The following is a 19,249-nucleotide window of genomic DNA, read 5'->3' as shown; positions in this document are numbered from 1 at the left end:
CCAAAAAAATTCGTCAAGGTATAAGTTGGTATGATTCGCTACAAATTTTGCAAACTAAGTTTAAGATAAACAAGGTTTGAGGAACACATCTTCCATTTCACTATCGCTTCCCCTAAGGATTTACAACCTGATAATAGAAATGTTAACACCAGTTCCACTCATTTCTATGGAACTACTTCTTGTGAGTAAAGATCACTCAAGTAAGCAAAAGATTTTCAGAAGATAAAACCCTTAAAATATTCCTGGCCCGCCAACAAGATGGTTACATTTCTTCTACCATCTCCTCTACCTGGGGGAAGAACGAGAAAAGTTGTCGACTTTGTATCGATAAAGTATGCAGAAGCTGAATAACTACTCCTGCTGTCCCGTATTAGGAAAATGTTTCATCCTTCTGGAAATAACAAATGTGAACACTGATTTTTTACTTAATGGTACTCGTGTAGCTTTAGCAGAGGGCTTTCATCCTGACATCCTGAAGAGCCGGCTCCTTCAACAAGCCAGCCTCACGATACCAGAATGCTATACTGTAAACAGCGTATTCAAAACCTTATCAGACAGACTTGGTCTATGGAGGCGCTCCAGCCACAGTGTTTTGAAACGTAGCAGCAGAAGGTCCTGGAATTCATCTTTCTTGGCAGAACTTAGATTGCAGTTGATATGACCTCAATTTGGCACAGGTTTGTGTTTTTTTTTTCATAAAACCTTCAGAAAATTAACATACCACATCTATTTTAATGACATATTGCTGCACAAACATGAAGTTATGCACAGCTGTGGTACCTATGACTATCAAACAAATTATGAGCAACATAACAAATTAACACAAGCCAAGAAGAGCCACCCATATATTGCCTGACTATTTGCAAGAATCCTTTGTGTAGCAACAGGAAAATGCTAGAGTGAATGTCACAAAAACAAAAAAAATAACATCTTTTGCCTGGCATGGTTTCACAAAATGGGTTACATCTGCTGTAACGATGCCGTGGTTTAACCTCAGCCGGCAACTGAGCACCACACAGCCGCTCGCCCACTCCCCCCGCCCCAGTGGGATGGGGGAGAGAATCAGAAGAGTTAAAGTGAGAAAACTCGTGGGTTGAGATAAAAACAGTTTAATAATTGAAATAAAATAAAATAGTAATAATAGTAATAATAATGATGATGATGATAAAAGAATATACAAAGCAAGTGATGCACAGTGCAATTGCTCACCACCCGCCAACCGATGCCCAGCCAGTCTCCGAGCAGTGTCCTCCCCGGCCAGCTTTCCCCCAGTTTATGTACTGAACATGACGTCACATGGTATGGAATGTCCCTTGGGCCAGTTGGGGTCAGCTGTCCTGGCTGTGCCCCTCCCAGCTTCTTGTGCCCCTCCAGCCTTCTCAGTCGGCAGAGCATGGGAAGCTGGAAAGTCCTTGACTAGTGTAAGCACTGCTCAGCAACAACTAAACCATCGGTGTGTTATCAACGTTGTTCTCATCCTAAATCCAAAGCACAGCACTGTACCAGCTACTAGGAAGGAAATTAACTCTATCCCAGCCGAAACCAGGACAAACAACAACTCAAGAATAACATTTATATTTGCCTTCACTAGTTAAGGAATCTAGCTGCCTAATACAACAGTAAGAAAAAAATATACAAAAACAACCCAGTTCTGTCACAGGGCTGTCAAATTAAGACAGAAGTCCCAGAATCTCTCCTAGAATGCTTTGCTAATTTTAGTACATGATGTTAGAAGTATTTACTTTCTTCCATGACACTTCTGTATCAGTAAAAGCTCCAATAAAAATACAGCTTATATTTATAACAGAAATTCTTTTGCTGGAAAAGTGGATACTGATTTGGAGGATCTAATCATCTGTATGAACAAAAAGTACTCTTTTGCACTAGTATAACTACACAGCATTAGAGACAGACTGAAAAAGTTTTTCTAGGGTAAACTTCACCTCTCACATCTCATGTTAGGGACACACCAGGGCTTATATGCATAAAAGAAGGTAGAGGTTTTCATTATTAACTGTGACTGACCACATCCTGATAGAACATTGTAAAACTATCTTAGAAAAAAAACCAAAACCCCACAAAACAACTAAACAAACAAAAAAAACCCAAACCCACCCCTACCCTCCCAAATTCTCAACTATGTATTTTACTCTGCTTTACCAAAAGGAAGTTTCAGAGCAGACTTCTTCCATTAGAAATACTTTTCAGTCCACATTCTAGTGACCTCAAAAGCACATGACTTTTTACAACTGCTGTTCAGCTTCTCTAGACCCCAGGAAGACAATACCCTCTCTTCAACAACTTCAGAGGACAAAGAAACAATGAGGCTGTATACTCCAGTGGTAAGAGATCACTGAACATCTGAAATGCAGGCAATTTCATCAAGTGCATCGTGCTTCTTCATTTGAGTCACAGGATTTTTGTACCTTGCCTAATCCATGAAGTTAAATAGCAACAGTTAACACTAACAATACCTGATCAATTAGATGAACTTTAGGAGGAAACCACCCAGTGGCATTTCACTCCTTTGTGCAAATAACATATTTTGGCAACTAAGGGGTGTGATTTAAAGATTCTGCAAGGAGGAAGAAGTGTGTTTACTTAGTGGTCTCTGCAGTTTTGCATGTCGTTTGTTTTTCTGCTGAGGTAGCAAGTGCTTGAATAAGCCTTATAATAAGATGAAAGCTTCAAAAGTTTTTGCCTTCCAATAACAACCACATGTTTCCCTTTGAAAGCCTGGGATACAATAAAATAAAAAGCTCAGCTAATTTTTACTGATGCTGTCAGTTTGTCTTTCTGAAATATTTTAATGTTGCCTATTTTTTTTTGAGATACTTTTTGACAGCCTAGGTTTTAGGAAAGGTACAGTATGATTAACTAACCTTTGTTTATTCAAAGAGCTATACAAGAGCATTTACTGAAGCACCTAGGGCCAATACAGGACGCGTATCCACTGATGAAAGTCTCCACTCTCATAAGACTCAGCAACGGACAGGACACGTGAGCATTTCTCCAACCCAGCTTGTTTGGAGCTAGTCCCACACCTAGACCTACCTAGGGAACACGGTCCCATACCTGCAGTCTACTCAAGTGCAATTGCCTCTCCAAAACATCTCTCTCTCAGTGGCTATCTCCCTTATGTCTTAGGCCTCTGGGTTGAAAATAACATGTTCTGGTCAGATAGGACTTCTGGTTTACAACAACCCGGAAGCCATACATCATTGTCAACCTAGTATGAACTGTTACCAGTTGCGAGCTATGGCTCAATCAGGAGGTCCACAGTAAAAGACCAAGACTTTCTGCTGGTTCAAAGTCGTTTTCAAATCACCTGTTAGTTTTGCAAGGCTACATTAAACAACTGAAATAAGAGATGGGAAGCAGTTTGTATCAACAGAACAAGCATAGTTGCTTAGAAATCAGGAATTAAAGATGCAGTGAGTTTAGAAGTGAATTTAAAACCACAGAAGCTTTACGTTACGCACCTGAACTTTTATTTCTTTAAGTAGCAGTTAAAAAAATTCCCTAAAAACCTTACAGGCTCTCCCTGGCACACATTTAATCCACACGCACAGTTCTGCAGTCTCTTACACTCTGCTTCACTGAGCAATCTACATATATTTCCTAGAAGTCAGTTTGCTTATCTGTATCAGAGAGGTATAACTACAAAGACAGCTTGCTCCTGTGGGGTAACAGAAACGTCTAGTAGATAAAAAAAAAAACCATCATTAAGATACTTAACTCCAGCAGCTTCAGGCAGGTTATAAATTATGATCAAGACATTACATAACGAAATGATTCATTAAAACAAGTTCCCGTTTCTTCACAAGTCAGTGCTAATCTTCAACTAGTATCATTAATCAATCACACTGCACTGATTTTGAAACTTGGTAGCATTTTGTAGAATGCAAAATGCATTTGAAGCAGCAAAATAAAATCTTATTTAGGATTTTTTTGGGAGAGTATTTATAAATATTTGCTCTAACATAATGGTGTCACTGGGTACTGCTCTATTGGACATTACTATCCAGTCATAACATCTAGCAATTTGTAGAAGTAAACAATTATAGATATACAAAACTAAAACTCTACAATTCACTACAGTAGTGTATCACGTTTGATGAACTCTACAGATAAAGTTTAAGTACCATGTCCAGTTCTAGGCTCCCCGGTATAAGAGAGACATTGACATACTGGATAGAGTCCAGCGAAGGGCCACACAGGTGATTAAGGGACTGGAGCATCTCTCCTATGAGGACAGGCTGAGAGAGCTGGGACTGTTCAGCCTGGGGAAGAGAAAGCTCAGGGGGGATCTCATCCATGTATAAAAATACCTGAAGGGAGGGTGCACAGAGAACGGAGGCCAGGCTCTTTTCAGCGGTGCCCAGTGATGGGACCAGGGGCAATGGGCACAAACTGAATCACAGGAGGTTCCCTCTGAACATCAGGAAACACTTTTTTTACTGTGAGAGTGACTGAGCCTGGCACAGGTTGCCCAGAGAATTTGTGGAGTCTCCATCCTTGGAGATATTCAAAAGCTGTCTAGACACAGTCCTGGGCAACTGGCTCTAGGTGGCCCTGCTTGAGCAGGGGGTTGGACCAGATGACTTCCAAAGGTCCCTTCCAACCTCAACCATTTTGTGGTTTTATATAGAAACATAATATACATTATATATATATAAAAATCTAATATAAAGTCTTAATATACACTGCTTTAACGCACACAAACATACAAGCAAATAGTTAGATACCAATACAAACACTAACTCAAAACCAAGGATAAATTCATTCACGTACACTGAATAATGTGACTTAAATATAGAGCAACTACTTTGACGACTATAAATCAACTATGGAAGAGCACACTTGCTGAGATATTGAGATTTAAAGTAACTAAAGGCACACATGCCTTAAAATGGTGGTATTGTATAAGCATGGACCACAGGAGTGCTAGAAAAAAAAAGGCTTCCCTTCTCTAGTAAAGTACGCAAGGAAATCATACCGTATCATTGATGCTGTGTAGGGGAATTAGGAAAAGCTGCTCTGTAGGGGGAATAAGGAAAGCTGCTCCATTCTAAAACTGAAAATAAGCATGCAGACATTCACTTAGTTGTATTAGCATTGTTAATTCAAAAATGCTGTTTTAAAGAAACCACAGTGCTTGCCAAACTCTGGAAAACAAAGCCATTATGTTAGCATTTGCTCTGTCATCAGATGCAAGCATCTCTGTCATCTAAGGCAAGACATCAGCCTGCTTAGCCTAACACAGAACAGTAATGCCAGACCAAAAAAAAAAAGGGACTTGTAGAACAGAAAAAGATTAATGTTATTCTAAAAAAAAAAAACAAAAAACAAAAAACACGTATGTGAATGTTTTGACCCCTCATACAGTGTTTAACAATTGGAAATCTAGAAAGCAGAAACTTTCAGCAACAACTGCACTTGGTACCTCACCAGGATGCCCAGTTCAAATCAGATTCAAAAGAACTCAATTTTTATTGGCAGTCTTCTGGACGAGAACCAATTAAACCAAAGTTTCCTAAAATAGTGTTGTAAGTATTAAACCACACAGCTAGTTATCTATGACTAAAACCCTAAGAACTGCATATCCCTGTAAACTGTTGTTTTTATGACAAGATAGTAACATCTAATAGAGCAGCACACAATGACATCATCGTGCTAGAGCAAATATTCATGAACATTCAAAGGAAAAAAACAAAAAGGGAAAAAATTGGAAACAAGATTCTATTTTCTCTCTTTCAAAGAGGAGATATGTAATGAAAAAAAAAGTTATTCCAGATTTTTAAGATGGAGCTTGTCAAATTAAATTACTTTTTAAAAAAAAAGTTCATTTTTTAAAATAATCAAGACTGTAAGAGCTTTGATCCCTAGCATTCCAACCACAATACTCCCAACTTTCCTATTAAATACTTAATAGATTATACTAAAGAAAACTTCCAAACAGCATTTCTGAAACTTTAACTTGAAATAAGCTTAATATGTTTCCACAGCTTAGAAAGATAGAATGAAATCTGTCTTAGAAATAAAAGCTGAGTTAGAGTAGAAAAAACCCACCATTGTTCGTATATTCTTTGTCTGAAAATGCAGTGCTAAATTCAGAAATCAAGTTCCTCCGACTTCTTACCTTATCACTTTTTTTCCCAGATTTCTTCTTCTTAGGATTATCCTTCCAAAGAGTTTCTACAGCAATATAACCCTGAAGACTCCAGTCATACAGCTGTGTACCAGCAACCTTCAAAACACAAGATATTAGAAAGCATGAACTTAATAATCTGGGAAATATTATTTTGCTTCTTGTTTAAGTGAAAGAAGTGTCAAAACACAAGATCTTTAACATCATCCTGTTCGAGCTCAGGGTGTACAGCATTAATAAACATCTTGAAAAAAAATGACACATGAGGAATAATAAAAGCCAACTTGCTAAAAAACTGTTTGAAGACTACCTGAAAATATATCTGTATAAAAAGGGGTGGAATTATGCTGCGTGGAAACAATTCTGGTTTTCTTAGTATTCGACATTCCAACAGATTTAACATATGCAAATTATTTCTTAATTGACCATACTCATTTTAAAGACCAAAAAAAAAAAAAAATCCCCTAGTTTGTCACTATTTTGCAATTTTACATTTTTACTGCTTTGACAGAACAGCAAGAGTACCCCTTTGTTTCTTTTTATTTGCTATTTAGAAGAAAGACTTAATTTGCTGATAGATAGCTGTAATGAATAACCAGCTGTCAATTCTCAGAACAGAAGACAGCTAGGAAAGACAGTGTTTGCTATATTACACCAACAGGTAATTTTACAAAAGGAAAAATCCCTAAGTCTAACAAAAGAGTATCTCCTTCCCCTTACATGATATAGGAACTGTAATATTCATAGCATCCTTTAAAACCCCGGAGTGTTAGGCTTTTACAGCTCCAGGCTCAGGTCACTTTCATATCACTATCAGTTTTCTTACAAATAAAGAACAGCAAAAATGGACAATTTGCCCAGCTAGACAGCTATCAAACTAAAAAACTTATGAAATCAAGAAATAAGAAGGTATCACCCTATCTCCCACAGCAGGAAAAGCTGGCAAACCAAAACTATGAGAACAGAGCAAGCATAAATGATGTTTCTGAAACAGTTTCTGAATGAAATTTTTAGGTTTCTTCCAGTCTCCAACAGCTTGCTCCTCAGAGATTTCCTGAGCCAGAGGTGATTTCTGTGTGTGTAACAATGCCCAAGGAATTTCCCTCCTATGAACTTGTTGCACTTCCCCTTGAACCCCATGCAAATTTTTAGCATCCACAACATCCTGTGCCAAGGAGTTCTACCACTGGGCACACATGGTACAAAGAACCACTTCCCTTTGTTTGTCTGAACAAAATTAAGTACACCAGTTACGTATCACAATGGTCAGAGATGTGCTTCTGGGTAGAGATCATGTTACTACCTTACAGAAGAGGCTATTTAATAATTAGAATTAAAAGAAAACAAACCCAAATCAGCAACTACATTTCCGAGTCACAACTAAATCCAAAATGTAGCCTGTTTTAAATACAAAGAGCTAGCATATTTGTCACCACATCTGACAATTACAGTTGTATTTTGGTTATAAACAAGTCAGTATGATGCACTGAGTTTTCTCTATATTTGAAGGTGATAAATGTAATCAGAAAAAAGCACACCAACTGTTCCAGCAATGAATGTGTTAAATCTCCAAAATCCCTCAATTCAAACATTACAGGTATAGACAGTTATCTTCTTTTTCAGTATCAGGAGTGTTCATTCTCAAGTACTTCAACAAGCTAGTTTTGAAAGTCAGAGAAGCCTACGGCTCATCTGGAAAAATAGTTATCAGTTGTGAAAGCAGTACAAACCTACCAGGACTGAATAACCACCACAGTAAACAAACAAACAAACAGAGGTGCTTTTTGTCTGCAGTGTTACTGAGGACACAGCTATCAACACAAAATTAGAAAAACCAACTATCCATAAGCCTTTTCTTGTTCCTGCTTAAAAATACTCCATTAAAATACTTAAAAACACTCTAAATACCTAACAGTACAAACTTAAACATATTCTTATTATAGGAGTCATACGACCAAGTGAATTATGAATTGCACTAAATGAGAAACAGTCATTCACGTTGCTGGAGTAAAGTAGCTACATCACAAGGTACAGCCACCCAGATAGTTTAGTCTGCCACAGTCAACCAATGTTCCAACACTGTACACACCTCCCAACAGCTGGGACCCCCACACACACATTCACAGCTCACATGGGTTGAAAAATACAATTCTAGACAGACTGTAAGCTGCAAGGCTATGCAAGGAACATAGCCAAGAAACTTTTACAACCACCCAATGCATCCTCTCATGAACACAACACAAGAGTCATGCATTAGGCTTGTGTTTTATACCTCTCTTTCTCATGGTGCAGTTGAAGAGGAAGCAGGTGGGTACTGCAGTTGCCACCACTATTCTTGGGAGTGGCAGTTCCAACCAGGAAAAGTAAAAGGAACAATCATAATACAAACAGTTCATTCAATTGTTCAAAGTGTTCATTCCAACATTCATACAAAGAGTTCCTTTCGAAGAGGGACAAGTTTTTCCATTCAGTCATCTGGAATTCTTAATTTCTGGAAGGTAACAATTCCCAGCTTGTTTGTGTTAAATTACAACATGCTAAAATACCATCTCTGTTCAATGCAACACTAAGCAAGTTTGTATGCTAAAATTTGAACAAACAAGTTCAAAAGTCAGACTGAGTGGTTCTCAACAGGGACTCTGAAATAGTTTGAAATTGACCTTGGGCCACAAACATGCGTACTAGGCACTACTGGGGTAGCATCAGCCGTCTCTAAGGCCTAATGTGCATGTAAACAAGCTCCCATATTTTAATTCCACACAGGACCATAAGCATATAATATTGACTATACCGTATGTTATATGTCAAGATCATCGAGCAGAATTATGGCTAGCAATTCTTTATCTACATTGCATGCTGAGAAACTGAGAATCTGCTGGCTTTTCTACATTTATATTGCTACCAAAGTAGTCATAGTGCAATTTCACAAGCATTTCATTCTGCAGCAAACATGGACCAAGTGACTCCAACTCCTTCTTTTCAACCCACAGTTCCTGTAATCGTGTCATGCTCTCAGTTGTGCCAATACAACTGTTTATGCCTTATGGACTGAACTGGGCAAGGGACGAGGTCTAGGTTCAAAAGACACAGAAATAATTTAGTTTGTTGTCAAAGAAAGAAACACGTATTAGGAAGCTTTTCTTTCTTTCAAGAAGGTGGTAAGTGTAACACATACTACTTTAGGCAATTTGTGAAGTTCTAATAACAAGGAACAAAAATTCATTCTAATGATAAAGAGACTGATTTAAGTAACTTCATAATGGAAAGGTTTTTTTCCAGATGGAAGATAAGCCACAGTAAATACAAAATATTTTGAATGTATTATGATTAGCTGGAAAGCAATACAGTTCCAAAACAGTAGCTGAAGTTCCACCAGAACAAAATAAACTTTAGTATTAAATTCAGTTCCCTTACCACATATACAGTCTGACCATTTGTTCAAAGTTATACAAATAAGTAATACTAGCAGTGAGGAAATAAATCCCTTACAAATTTGTGATTTATTAGAATGATTACTAAAGCAGGGAAAAAAAAAATAATTAGTCTGTGCATTTCTTCCACCTTCAGTTAGACGAACAGTGTCTGAAAACTACCTATTAGCAATGATGAACTCTGTTGCTATAACTTCACTCAGCAACTCATACATTTTTATTAAAGAAAAAAGTTTTCTTCCAGACAGATGCATCAAGTGTTGTACCTCAACTGCAAATATATTTTGCTGTGTTTATTTTGAACTCTCCAATGGAAAGTCTTTAATAAAGGTGGGAAGGGGAAAAAAAAAAACAAACAAAAAACAACACCCAAAACTTTTTTAGTCTTTTAAAGTATGGTCAAATCTGAAAGTTTACCACATGAAGGGAACTATACCACTGTAAATGGAAAAGCAGTGATGAAGTACTCAAATATGGAAGAAAAATAAGAAGAACATAATAAAAAGAATAAGTAAAAAAATTTAAAATTTATGTTCCAGAATATTTCCTATACTGTTCTATTAACTTGGCAAGTGAGCTTTGTACTGCCGGCATCCCTTTCTAGGCTTACAGAAATTTTTTGAAAGGCCTATGAAACATTTCAAAATAATTACTAGAGATAAAAGTGCTTCCAATTTCAGATTAAAGCATAAAAATTATGGATAGTAAGATCCGATACGCTTAAAACTTTGCTTCTTTAAGAAAAGAAAAGAAAAGCGCAAGAGAGATTAGAAGAACCAAAACAGTATCTAGGATATCACTCTCTCCACAGAAGTTTTCAAACTCATACGTCTAGTGTCCTGACCAAGTCAACAAAGCTAAACCTATTCCAGTCAAGTTTCAGGCTCATGGTCTCATATCAGATTTTTTGTTACAGTCAAACTAAGAACTGTGAATTAATCAAAGGGCAATCATGCACTTCAAAGTTTTCGTAAAATAAACAAGGTATTGTGAAGCTGTTAGTAGCAAATCCATAGTTAAGACTGATCTGAGCTTCTTTAACAACAGTAACATCAGTTTGAACACCATTCAATCAATTCCCACTCCACTGTTCAGAAGGCAACTAGAGTTTCAATACACAGTTTCCAACAGAAATGTCTAAGCTTCTTAAATTGTGATTTTTTTTTTCCTGCCACTTGCATAATTTTCACTCCCTGAAAATAAGTCAACAGAACTATCTGTATTTAGAGCATCTGAATCCTGGAAGCACTAAAAAAAGATTCCATCAAAGATCAGCGTGTCACCATGCTGGCAGAGTTCAAACACAGCGTTTTTGACTCTCCCTAAATCAATGACCTTTCAGTTTTCAAAGAACATCATATGTTCTTGAGAAAATCACATTTTCATCCTGACATCTCAGTGTCATTCACAAGGTACCAATAACTGAATAGCCAGTTTACCAAAGCCTGAAATATAAAATATTTCTGACACACTAAAATATGTGCACTGTGAGTGGTTAAAAGCTAGATTTGAAAAAGAACGTGGTGGAGAACTGAGAAATCTGCCAGTACAATTAAGTGTGGACAGCAAGGCACATGAACTGACATCAGTAGGGGCTGTAAGCAATTGACCGGTCTCTTCACTTCTTTCTTTCACAGGAAACCCACTGAAGCAACTGTAAGTTATCATGTTTCTTATGTGCCTGAAACAACAAATGCATAAACAGGAAAGGCATCCAATAAGCAGCAGCATTCTTACCCCATTCCAGAATGTGCATGCTATCTTTCTTAAAAAACTATCCAACAAGAAGCATAAAACTTCAATAACAATGTTTACCTCAGAATGTTGTTCCTATGATTTCTCTATAGAATGTCCCTTCTTTTTTTTTTTTCCTTTTCTTTCTTTCAAACCCTGTTTTCATTTGCTCTCAAGATATTTCAGACTTCCTTAGTATTGTAAGTAAACATGCAAACTGCACTTACTAAGCATATTTACGTTAATTTATAACTACTTGAGAGACTCAGAAAGGAAATTACGTTCCTCAAACTGAAGACACTATTGCAGATGTTAGGGAGAAAAAAGTCAGTCAGTAAAAGAAACAGAGTATCTGACTGTCTTTCAGCCTACAGTACATGTTCTTTGCCAAAATAACTATTATTTTGTTAAGTGCCAAGCACACTGACAGGGCTTTTAAAAATGGCTTACCAGTTAATTTGAAGGTAGGAGACAATAATCAAAGTAAAAAACACTTCTCCAAAGAAAGGTGTCATCACTGACCTTTGCAATAGAAACCGCCTGCTGAGGGTAATACATGGAGGCACCAATACCCATGAGACCTGCAGGATACACTAACTTCTTTATTCTGGAGCCTGTTTCATAACAACAACAAAAAACCCAAAACATTGTTAGAGTATATGTTAACCAGGACAGCTGAATGGCCCTACCTTTTATTTATAATCAAAACAATTTTATTAAATACACTTTAGCATATTTTCTGTTCAGTCCTACTGGTTTCTGAAGGAACATGGTTACTCTGATCAGTAATTATTCTTTTCTTTATTATTACCTTTTCAAGAGAATATTTTTATTAACATCTTTCCATAGTGAAAATTACCTTACAACTATATTTACTGTAGTAATACTTAATTTATTTCAGTACCGAATAATGAAGTAAAAGCCACAGTTAAGAGATATTTAAGAGAACTATACCAACTGATATTCTTTTCTAAACTAAAAGGAACAACTCGGGCAAAGAAAGGTTAGGATAGCATTCTTTTGATACATCAAGCAGAACAAGAGACATTCCAATACAAACTTTGTAAGTTACCTTGACTCACAAATATTGATTCTTCCACAACTGCTCTTATGAATAATTTTTCTTGATTCACTATAGCAATTTGCAAAGCATTTGAAAGTACTTTTGAACTAAAGTACTTAAAATTATGCTATATGCCTATTGCTGAGTCCCCAACTAAATTTTGAACATTTTAATCAATTTGAACTCTCCATTCAACTATACAAGTCTAAAATTTAACTGCCTGAAAAGTTCATCCTCTTATCACAGCTGGCCACAGGTTGTGTATCCTGGCCGGCCAGTGACAATATGCATCACTGAATCAGTTACAGGGCATGCTGCAGTTTATCCAGTCAGAAAGGAACACAGAAGGGAGCAGGTAAAGGAGACAAGCAAGCAGTACAGGAAAAAAAAGGTCATAGAACAGACGTACAGGAGTCAGGACGCAGTAGTTCTGTTCCTCATAGAACAGCCTGTTCTACATGCGAAGCCACACGTGCTTCTAAATAAAGGAATAACGAATTTTGAAGAGGAAATGCGTATTAGAAGTGTTTAGTGTTTCCACTAACGTATGCTCATGATGAGACGAGAAACTTCACAGTAAATGAGACACTCATAAAGCGATGTTGCTAGCCTTGTGAAGAGGGAACTTGGTACCAATTAGCTATAAGAAAGCACAGAAAAGGCAAGCTTCATTGCATCTCTACAACCAGAAAAACTACACTATTGTTGGAATTTCTGGGAATGGCGAAATCTTCCTTAGGGATAGCTTATCAGTGTGCCTACAATATCACTTCAGGAATAAAGGTAAAAGTTGAAGATATTAATGCCTTCCAGCAGGCTGCTAGCTGCTGGAGAAACCCATCAGAGAGAACTTTAGGAATACTCCCGTGTCCATTCCAGTACTACTCAACAAGGTTAGAACAAATTATCTTCAACAGCATTTTAAACCAAGTTGGACAACTGCACAGTATTCACATGATTAAACTCTGAATACTGTACTTTCTACTTTGTGGGCAGCTGCATCTTCAAGTGTTATGGTTAGACCTGGAAGATTTTATCTGTACCTTCCAAGAGGGCAATTTTTCCAGTGAGACCAAGGGGGGGAAGGGATAAAAAAAGAGGACATTTAGTTCTAACTTTCTGCAGCATCAAAATTAAGGGGCACTTCCTTCTACAGTTTGAATGCTTTCTGGAAATAACAGCCAGTATTGTAAACTATAAACAGACAAAAAGTTTTAAAATTACGGCTCCATCCTAAAAGACTCACAACTCAGACATTTGTATTATGAGGGATTTTTATTAAACTTAGGACCCTCTAATCTTTCAGATCCAGCCCCAGGACTGCACTTCCCCCTCTCCCAGTTTTGCTACACTCATAAAGGCTGGAAGCTGATCTCATTCATAACAATATAACTCAAGAAGCAGGAATTTGAAGAGAAAGAACTTCAAATGGGTGAAGTTGGAGACCTTGATTTTCATTAAAAAAAAAAATGCTAGGGAAAAAAAAAAAAAAGAGTACTGCTTTCATCATCATCTTCACTGGAAAATTAAATATTGAGGAGTGCATATATTCACAGAATGCTTTCCATTTCTACATAGCCAAGCACACACTTCCAGTTTGTTCAACATGTACAGGCCCCACAAAGGTGTATTTTTATCCAAAGCAAGTCCTCACTAGTATTTAAATTCTAGAACTTTACAGTTCTTTACAAGTTTTCCTCTTGTGTTACTATATCTCAATACAAACACAAAATATTTTTTCACAATTAACATTTCTTAAATAGCATTTATTTCTATGAAAGCATAAACGTATTAGTTTCTTCAACTAGTGTGATGAAATTAACTGTCTCACATTTCTATAGCACAAAATGTGCATGTATTTATAGTACAGCCAGAGTTCAGACGTATTTTTGCTGAATATCACCATCTGCAGCAGCTCTGTGCCTGGACACGCAATACTTTGAAGGAACTCGAACATACAACTAATTGTACATGTATCATAGTTCAGGAACCTCTGTATTTTACCATAATTTATTCCTCTATAGTTTCTACAGTGACATGCGTGATCAAGAACTTAAGTAATTAAAAAGATTTTTAGGCTAAAAAAAAATCCTTTCCTACTTTTGCTATAATAAGCTAGAACTGGAAAAGATCAAGGACTAGATTCCACTAACAAATACAGTATTCATAAACAATAATTGATGGTTATTACACACCTTTTACATGAAGTTTCTTTATAATTGGAGGAACATTGTAGAAACGTGCTTGTACAGTTAAGCCAGATCTCATGCGTCACAATTAAAAATTAGTATCCAAAAACCACAAATAAATTAGTTATCCCAAATCATAATATAAGCGGTTCAAAAGGTTCCCACTTACCTCTAGCAAGAAACAATCCAACAATTCCAGCAAAACCTATCACACCAAGCCTTGGATAAAATCCAGCAGGGGGGTTTTGGAGAAATTCACAGCCCTCTGAAAAGAAGTCAGAACAAAGTGCTTTAATGTAATGTGAAAGTGTTTTTGTGATAAGGAATCATCAATACATGCTGGCAATTGTTACAAAACATAAAGAGTTATCAAAACACATTTAACTATCATGCACATTTTTGATCTGCTGGCATAAAATTCAAAGCCTTTGAGATCTTCTCTAGTGACACATGAATGAAACTGAACATCGTATTGTATTTACCAATTTTCATAGAAGCTTTTGCCTTTGCTCCTGGGCCATCTGTTTTGTTTTGCTCTTTTGCATCTCGATTATGTCTTTTTCAAATTAGTGATAAAAACCTTTGGAAAATGGATTCTTACATTTACATGTTAACATGAATTAGTTTCACTAAAACACTGTACAAAAAACAAATCACAGAACAAAGGAAAGACACAGCATAAACAAAGCTCACTCCAAGATGGGAGTCTGATGGGGGAATGGAAAACCATGAAAAACCTTCCATACAAAGGAGTTCAAAAGACTGAGACTGTTAAGTTTAAGGAAAAGAGGCAAAGTATCTGAAATGAGCTCTAGATAGCATCCATGCTCAGTCCTGAGGAGCTTAAGTATGAAAAGATGCTTCCAAAACCAAAAATAAATATAAATTATTTTGGATTAATTCAAAATTCTTAGGACATCCAAGGAAGTAAACCAAAATGAAAAGGCTAAACATTACTTGTTGCAAGTGTTAGGTCTTTTGTTTGTAATAAACGTTGCAGGAAGTTTCAGTTACTAGGCTGGCTCAAGCAAATACTACCGACTGGGAATAAATTGTGAGGCTTCTTTTCCTTCTTTTCCTGCATAACTGTCATTTTTAGTGACATTGGTCAACGTAGATGCAGGTCTCAGACTTTAATTGTTTAGAAATGTAGTGTCATAATGACCTACAAAGGAAATTTAAACAGATATACAGTGCAAATAAAGTAGTCTTAAATGCATTAGAAATTATATATATAATGATGCTTAATGGAATTCCCTTTTAACAGAAGATATAGTACAGTCCTGCATTTTAAATTGCTAGTTAAAAAAACTAAACTGATTTACCTCTACCATGCTCAACAGCTTTTTCTAATTTGGGCATAGCTTTGGCATAAAGATCCTAAAAGAAAAAAGAAAAGAAAACAACAGTAAATAGATACCAAGTAAGTAAAATATTAACTACAGATGGTAACTGACCTGACGAAGAAAAAAAAAAAAAAGAAAAAAAGACAACCAAAAAAAAAAGTGTTGGGTCCCTAAAATAACTTCTTTTTATTCCCACTTCCATCCTTCACTTACAGGGCTATGCTGCTCAACTTTACATTTGGCATAACATACAGCTTTTTCTCAAAGTAGTCTTTGGCCACAGGTGAAATATAATACCTCAAAACACAGAAGTCAACTTCAATATTTCACTGAGTTCCTGATCAGGTAGCTGAAACTCAGGATTCTCTCAGGTTTCTCAGTGTACGTATGTATCACAAAAATACTTGAGCTGATGCAAAGAAAGGAATTACAACACTGTAATAAACTCCTTCCTAGCACTTCACAGGAGTACATGACACATTCTGCAAGGTGATAAACTCTACTTCCCAAGAGACTATCTTAGGCTAACAAACTGCATTTTTGAAGTGACTTGGAAAATGAGATGTCCATACAATGTCCAAAGCAAATCATCAAAGAGCACTGCATCAACGCCCGTGCAATGTCCCAAGTAAATCAAAGAGCACTGCATCAACCCCACAAACTAGTTCTAGATTTTTTTTCCTCGGACTGAAAATATGCAGGAAGTAAAAGAATTCACGCTGCCTTTTACCAAAGTAGAAAAAAAAATGTCAGTAAGAGCAACGCCGCTAATTGTTATTATGCTAATAATCCTTTGGAGAGACAGTGTAAGACTGTCTACAATTAGGGAACAAATTCATAAACATGTATGCCCAAAGCTAAAGCAGAGAATGGTCTCGCAACACCACTTGAGCGGTATCTGTGCAGAAGTGAAAGCATTTGTTTAGGATACTGCATGGGGGATAATATCTTTAGAACTTTCATTTCCTCACTGGCAAAAATGACTTAAGAAAAAAACTTGTCAAAAAAAAAGTGTTAGCATGTGACATACAACATACCTCTAAATGGATGTTGGTCTTATTAAAAGCCAATGAAAAAAGAACATGCTCTGAAGACCCCAGAGGCTAAATCTGATCTTCTGTCACAGCTCACACATAACTGGCTCATTTCTACATCTGTGTTTTGAACTGTCTTTCCACTACAGTTAAGCAAGCAATTTTGAAAAAGTAAAATGGATATACAAACATAACCAATTTTATTCTCATTATCTTGGGTTATGTTTTTAATTTTAAAGACAACTGAGACATACCTAAAATGTTATTTTCTTTAACATATCAGGGGGTGCGGGTGGTGTAAAACCAAAATTATCTCTGACTACAGTTAAGCAAGCGAGATGACCCCAAATCCATAAAGTTTACATGCCCACTTCATAAAATGAGTCAGTAAACCACTGCCAGGAAATGGCTTGTTGTGTGTGAGCAGAAGAGCACATCTTATGTAAATGATCACCACACAGACAAAAAATAAAGCAAACAGGAAGACAACAGGCCAGTGAGACGTAAAGCACTGTTCAAGGCTTACCTGCAGTCAGTCCAACTGGGCAACTTACCCTCGCCTCAAATTTCATTCCCAGTTATGGGTACCCACAGGCAATCAAACAGAACCCATGTGTTTAGGAGGTCAGAGTTCTAACTGTACTGTGGAAAATCCCCCTTCTCCTTCAAAACTGAAGTCAGTACCCCTGCTGGTGGCACTTTAGAAACACATCACTAGACTGAAAAAATGTTTCAGTACTGTTAAAGGTTGGTACCACAACACAGAACTTCTAGGCAGAAAGGACACCCTGATCTCAACAGCTTGGCTTTCTATGGATAACTGGAAAACCAGCTTGCAGCTTAAGAAGAGGATTCACAACAGCCAGAGTGCAAAGTAGAGAATCGCCCAAAGTTGCCAAGAAGCAATCAGATGACGAGGATGTCCTTGCTTCCAAAGTAAGCCTCAACATTCACTGGGTCAGGAAAGAGCAAGAAAGCCATCACATGATTCTGCAATCTAATATCAGTAATTTAGGCCTTGATTACAAAGATCTTGGTGTTCCTCTGTGCTCCAAAGACTATTTTTGTATTTAATGACTGTTTAGTATAAACATGCTACCTAATAAAACGTATAAGAAAATTTTGGGGTAAGGTCTGGGGGCTAGGTTTGCCACTACTAGTGGCCTGGGATTTCTTCTCTTCCAGAGAGCCATGTTCCTTCCCTCAACATTCCAGTTCAGCAAATACTGATTTATTTTCTGCAAAGTTGTGTTTTGTCAAGTTGCAGTGAGGACAACTCGGTATTGCTGCTCCAAAACACACTGCTTGGTAATTTAAGGCCTTCTCCTTGAGCATGGGAGATGTAAATTTAATCACTCTCCCGTCTTCCTCAGTCACAGGACAGTACCAAATCCAGATATCCCCAGATATCTTTAAGCTTAAAGTTTATTTCAGACAATGACTCTAAGCTTTAGTTAATTTTCTTTTAATTCTTCTGGAGGGATACGAAATGTGAAAAAGCAGGGGTTTAGTTCAGCAAATTAGTAGAAAGAAACAACTGGTTTTGTATGGAGGGGGTAAAAATTATGACCTGAACTGTGGAAAATTTTAAGTAATGCAGCGCTTTGGAAAAATGCTTGTACAGCTATCAACTTTTACTTTGCTGCTATCTATTAATTCTGTCCCTAAAAAAAAAAATAAATCCCAGCTCAACCCTTATCACTGAACCACTACCAGATGCGATATAAAACCATTATACCTGACACCAGGCTGTATACGGTTCCATAACATGCCGTAAACGCGAAACCCCCTCTTCCAATTGGGTTTGTGGATTCTCCACATATTTAGTCTCACGAGCTGGAGAGGAGTAGAGTGACAGCTGTGAATATTAGCAAAGAAGAGGTTAAAAACAAAGGTGTAATTGTGTAAGCAGGTCTTCAGGGCATGAACAGTCTAACCAGAGAACAGCTAACACGGGGCTTACTACATAAACAATGCATAATAAGAATTCAGGCACAGCTGTGAGACAACCATTATGAGCAAAGTTTAATTATATACTACGATGAAGATGACTTCTAATTGCTATGCAATTCATCCATAGCTGCTATATGATCCAAGTCACAGGTTATAAGTGAATATTAAACTAGTTTAATAAGAACACAAAACATAATTGTGAAAAATGTTTCTTGTCTTAATCAGCACTTCTGGTTCCCAGTTAACATACTAAATGTACTAGAACTCTGAAATCACAATCGATCATTTTCTATATTTGCACAAGCCATCATTAAAGAGTCTAAGCAGCTTCTAACAAAGGTAGCATCC

General features: G+C 36.9%; 1 protein-coding gene across 1 annotated transcript in view; it reads right to left on the bottom strand.

Annotated features, from left to right (window-relative positions):
* APOO (apolipoprotein O) overlaps nucleotides 1-19,249 on the bottom strand; it is a 32,061-nt gene that overhangs the window by 8,795 nt on the left and 4,017 nt on the right. The window contains exons 3-7 of the mRNA XM_009321153.1: nucleotides 18,687-18,806; nucleotides 15,894-15,948; nucleotides 14,738-14,833; nucleotides 11,839-11,930; nucleotides 6,143-6,250 (exon numbers count right to left, since the gene is read on the bottom strand). Coding sequence (XP_009319428.1) covers nucleotides 6,143-6,250; nucleotides 11,839-11,930; nucleotides 14,738-14,833; nucleotides 15,894-15,948; nucleotides 18,687-18,806 — 471 coding nt within the window. The remainder of the gene's footprint in view (nucleotides 1-6,142; nucleotides 6,251-11,838; nucleotides 11,931-14,737; nucleotides 14,834-15,893; nucleotides 15,949-18,686; nucleotides 18,807-19,249) is intronic.

This window comes from Pygoscelis adeliae, unplaced genomic scaffold (assembly GCF_000699105.1).
Source record: "Pygoscelis adeliae isolate BGI_AS28 unplaced genomic scaffold, ASM69910v1 Scaffold53, whole genome shotgun sequence".
Taxonomy (NCBI): domain Eukaryota; kingdom Metazoa; phylum Chordata; class Aves; order Sphenisciformes; family Spheniscidae; genus Pygoscelis; species Pygoscelis adeliae.
Note: the sequence above shows the minus strand (reverse complement) of the source record. Positions and strands in the feature narration are given on the sequence as shown.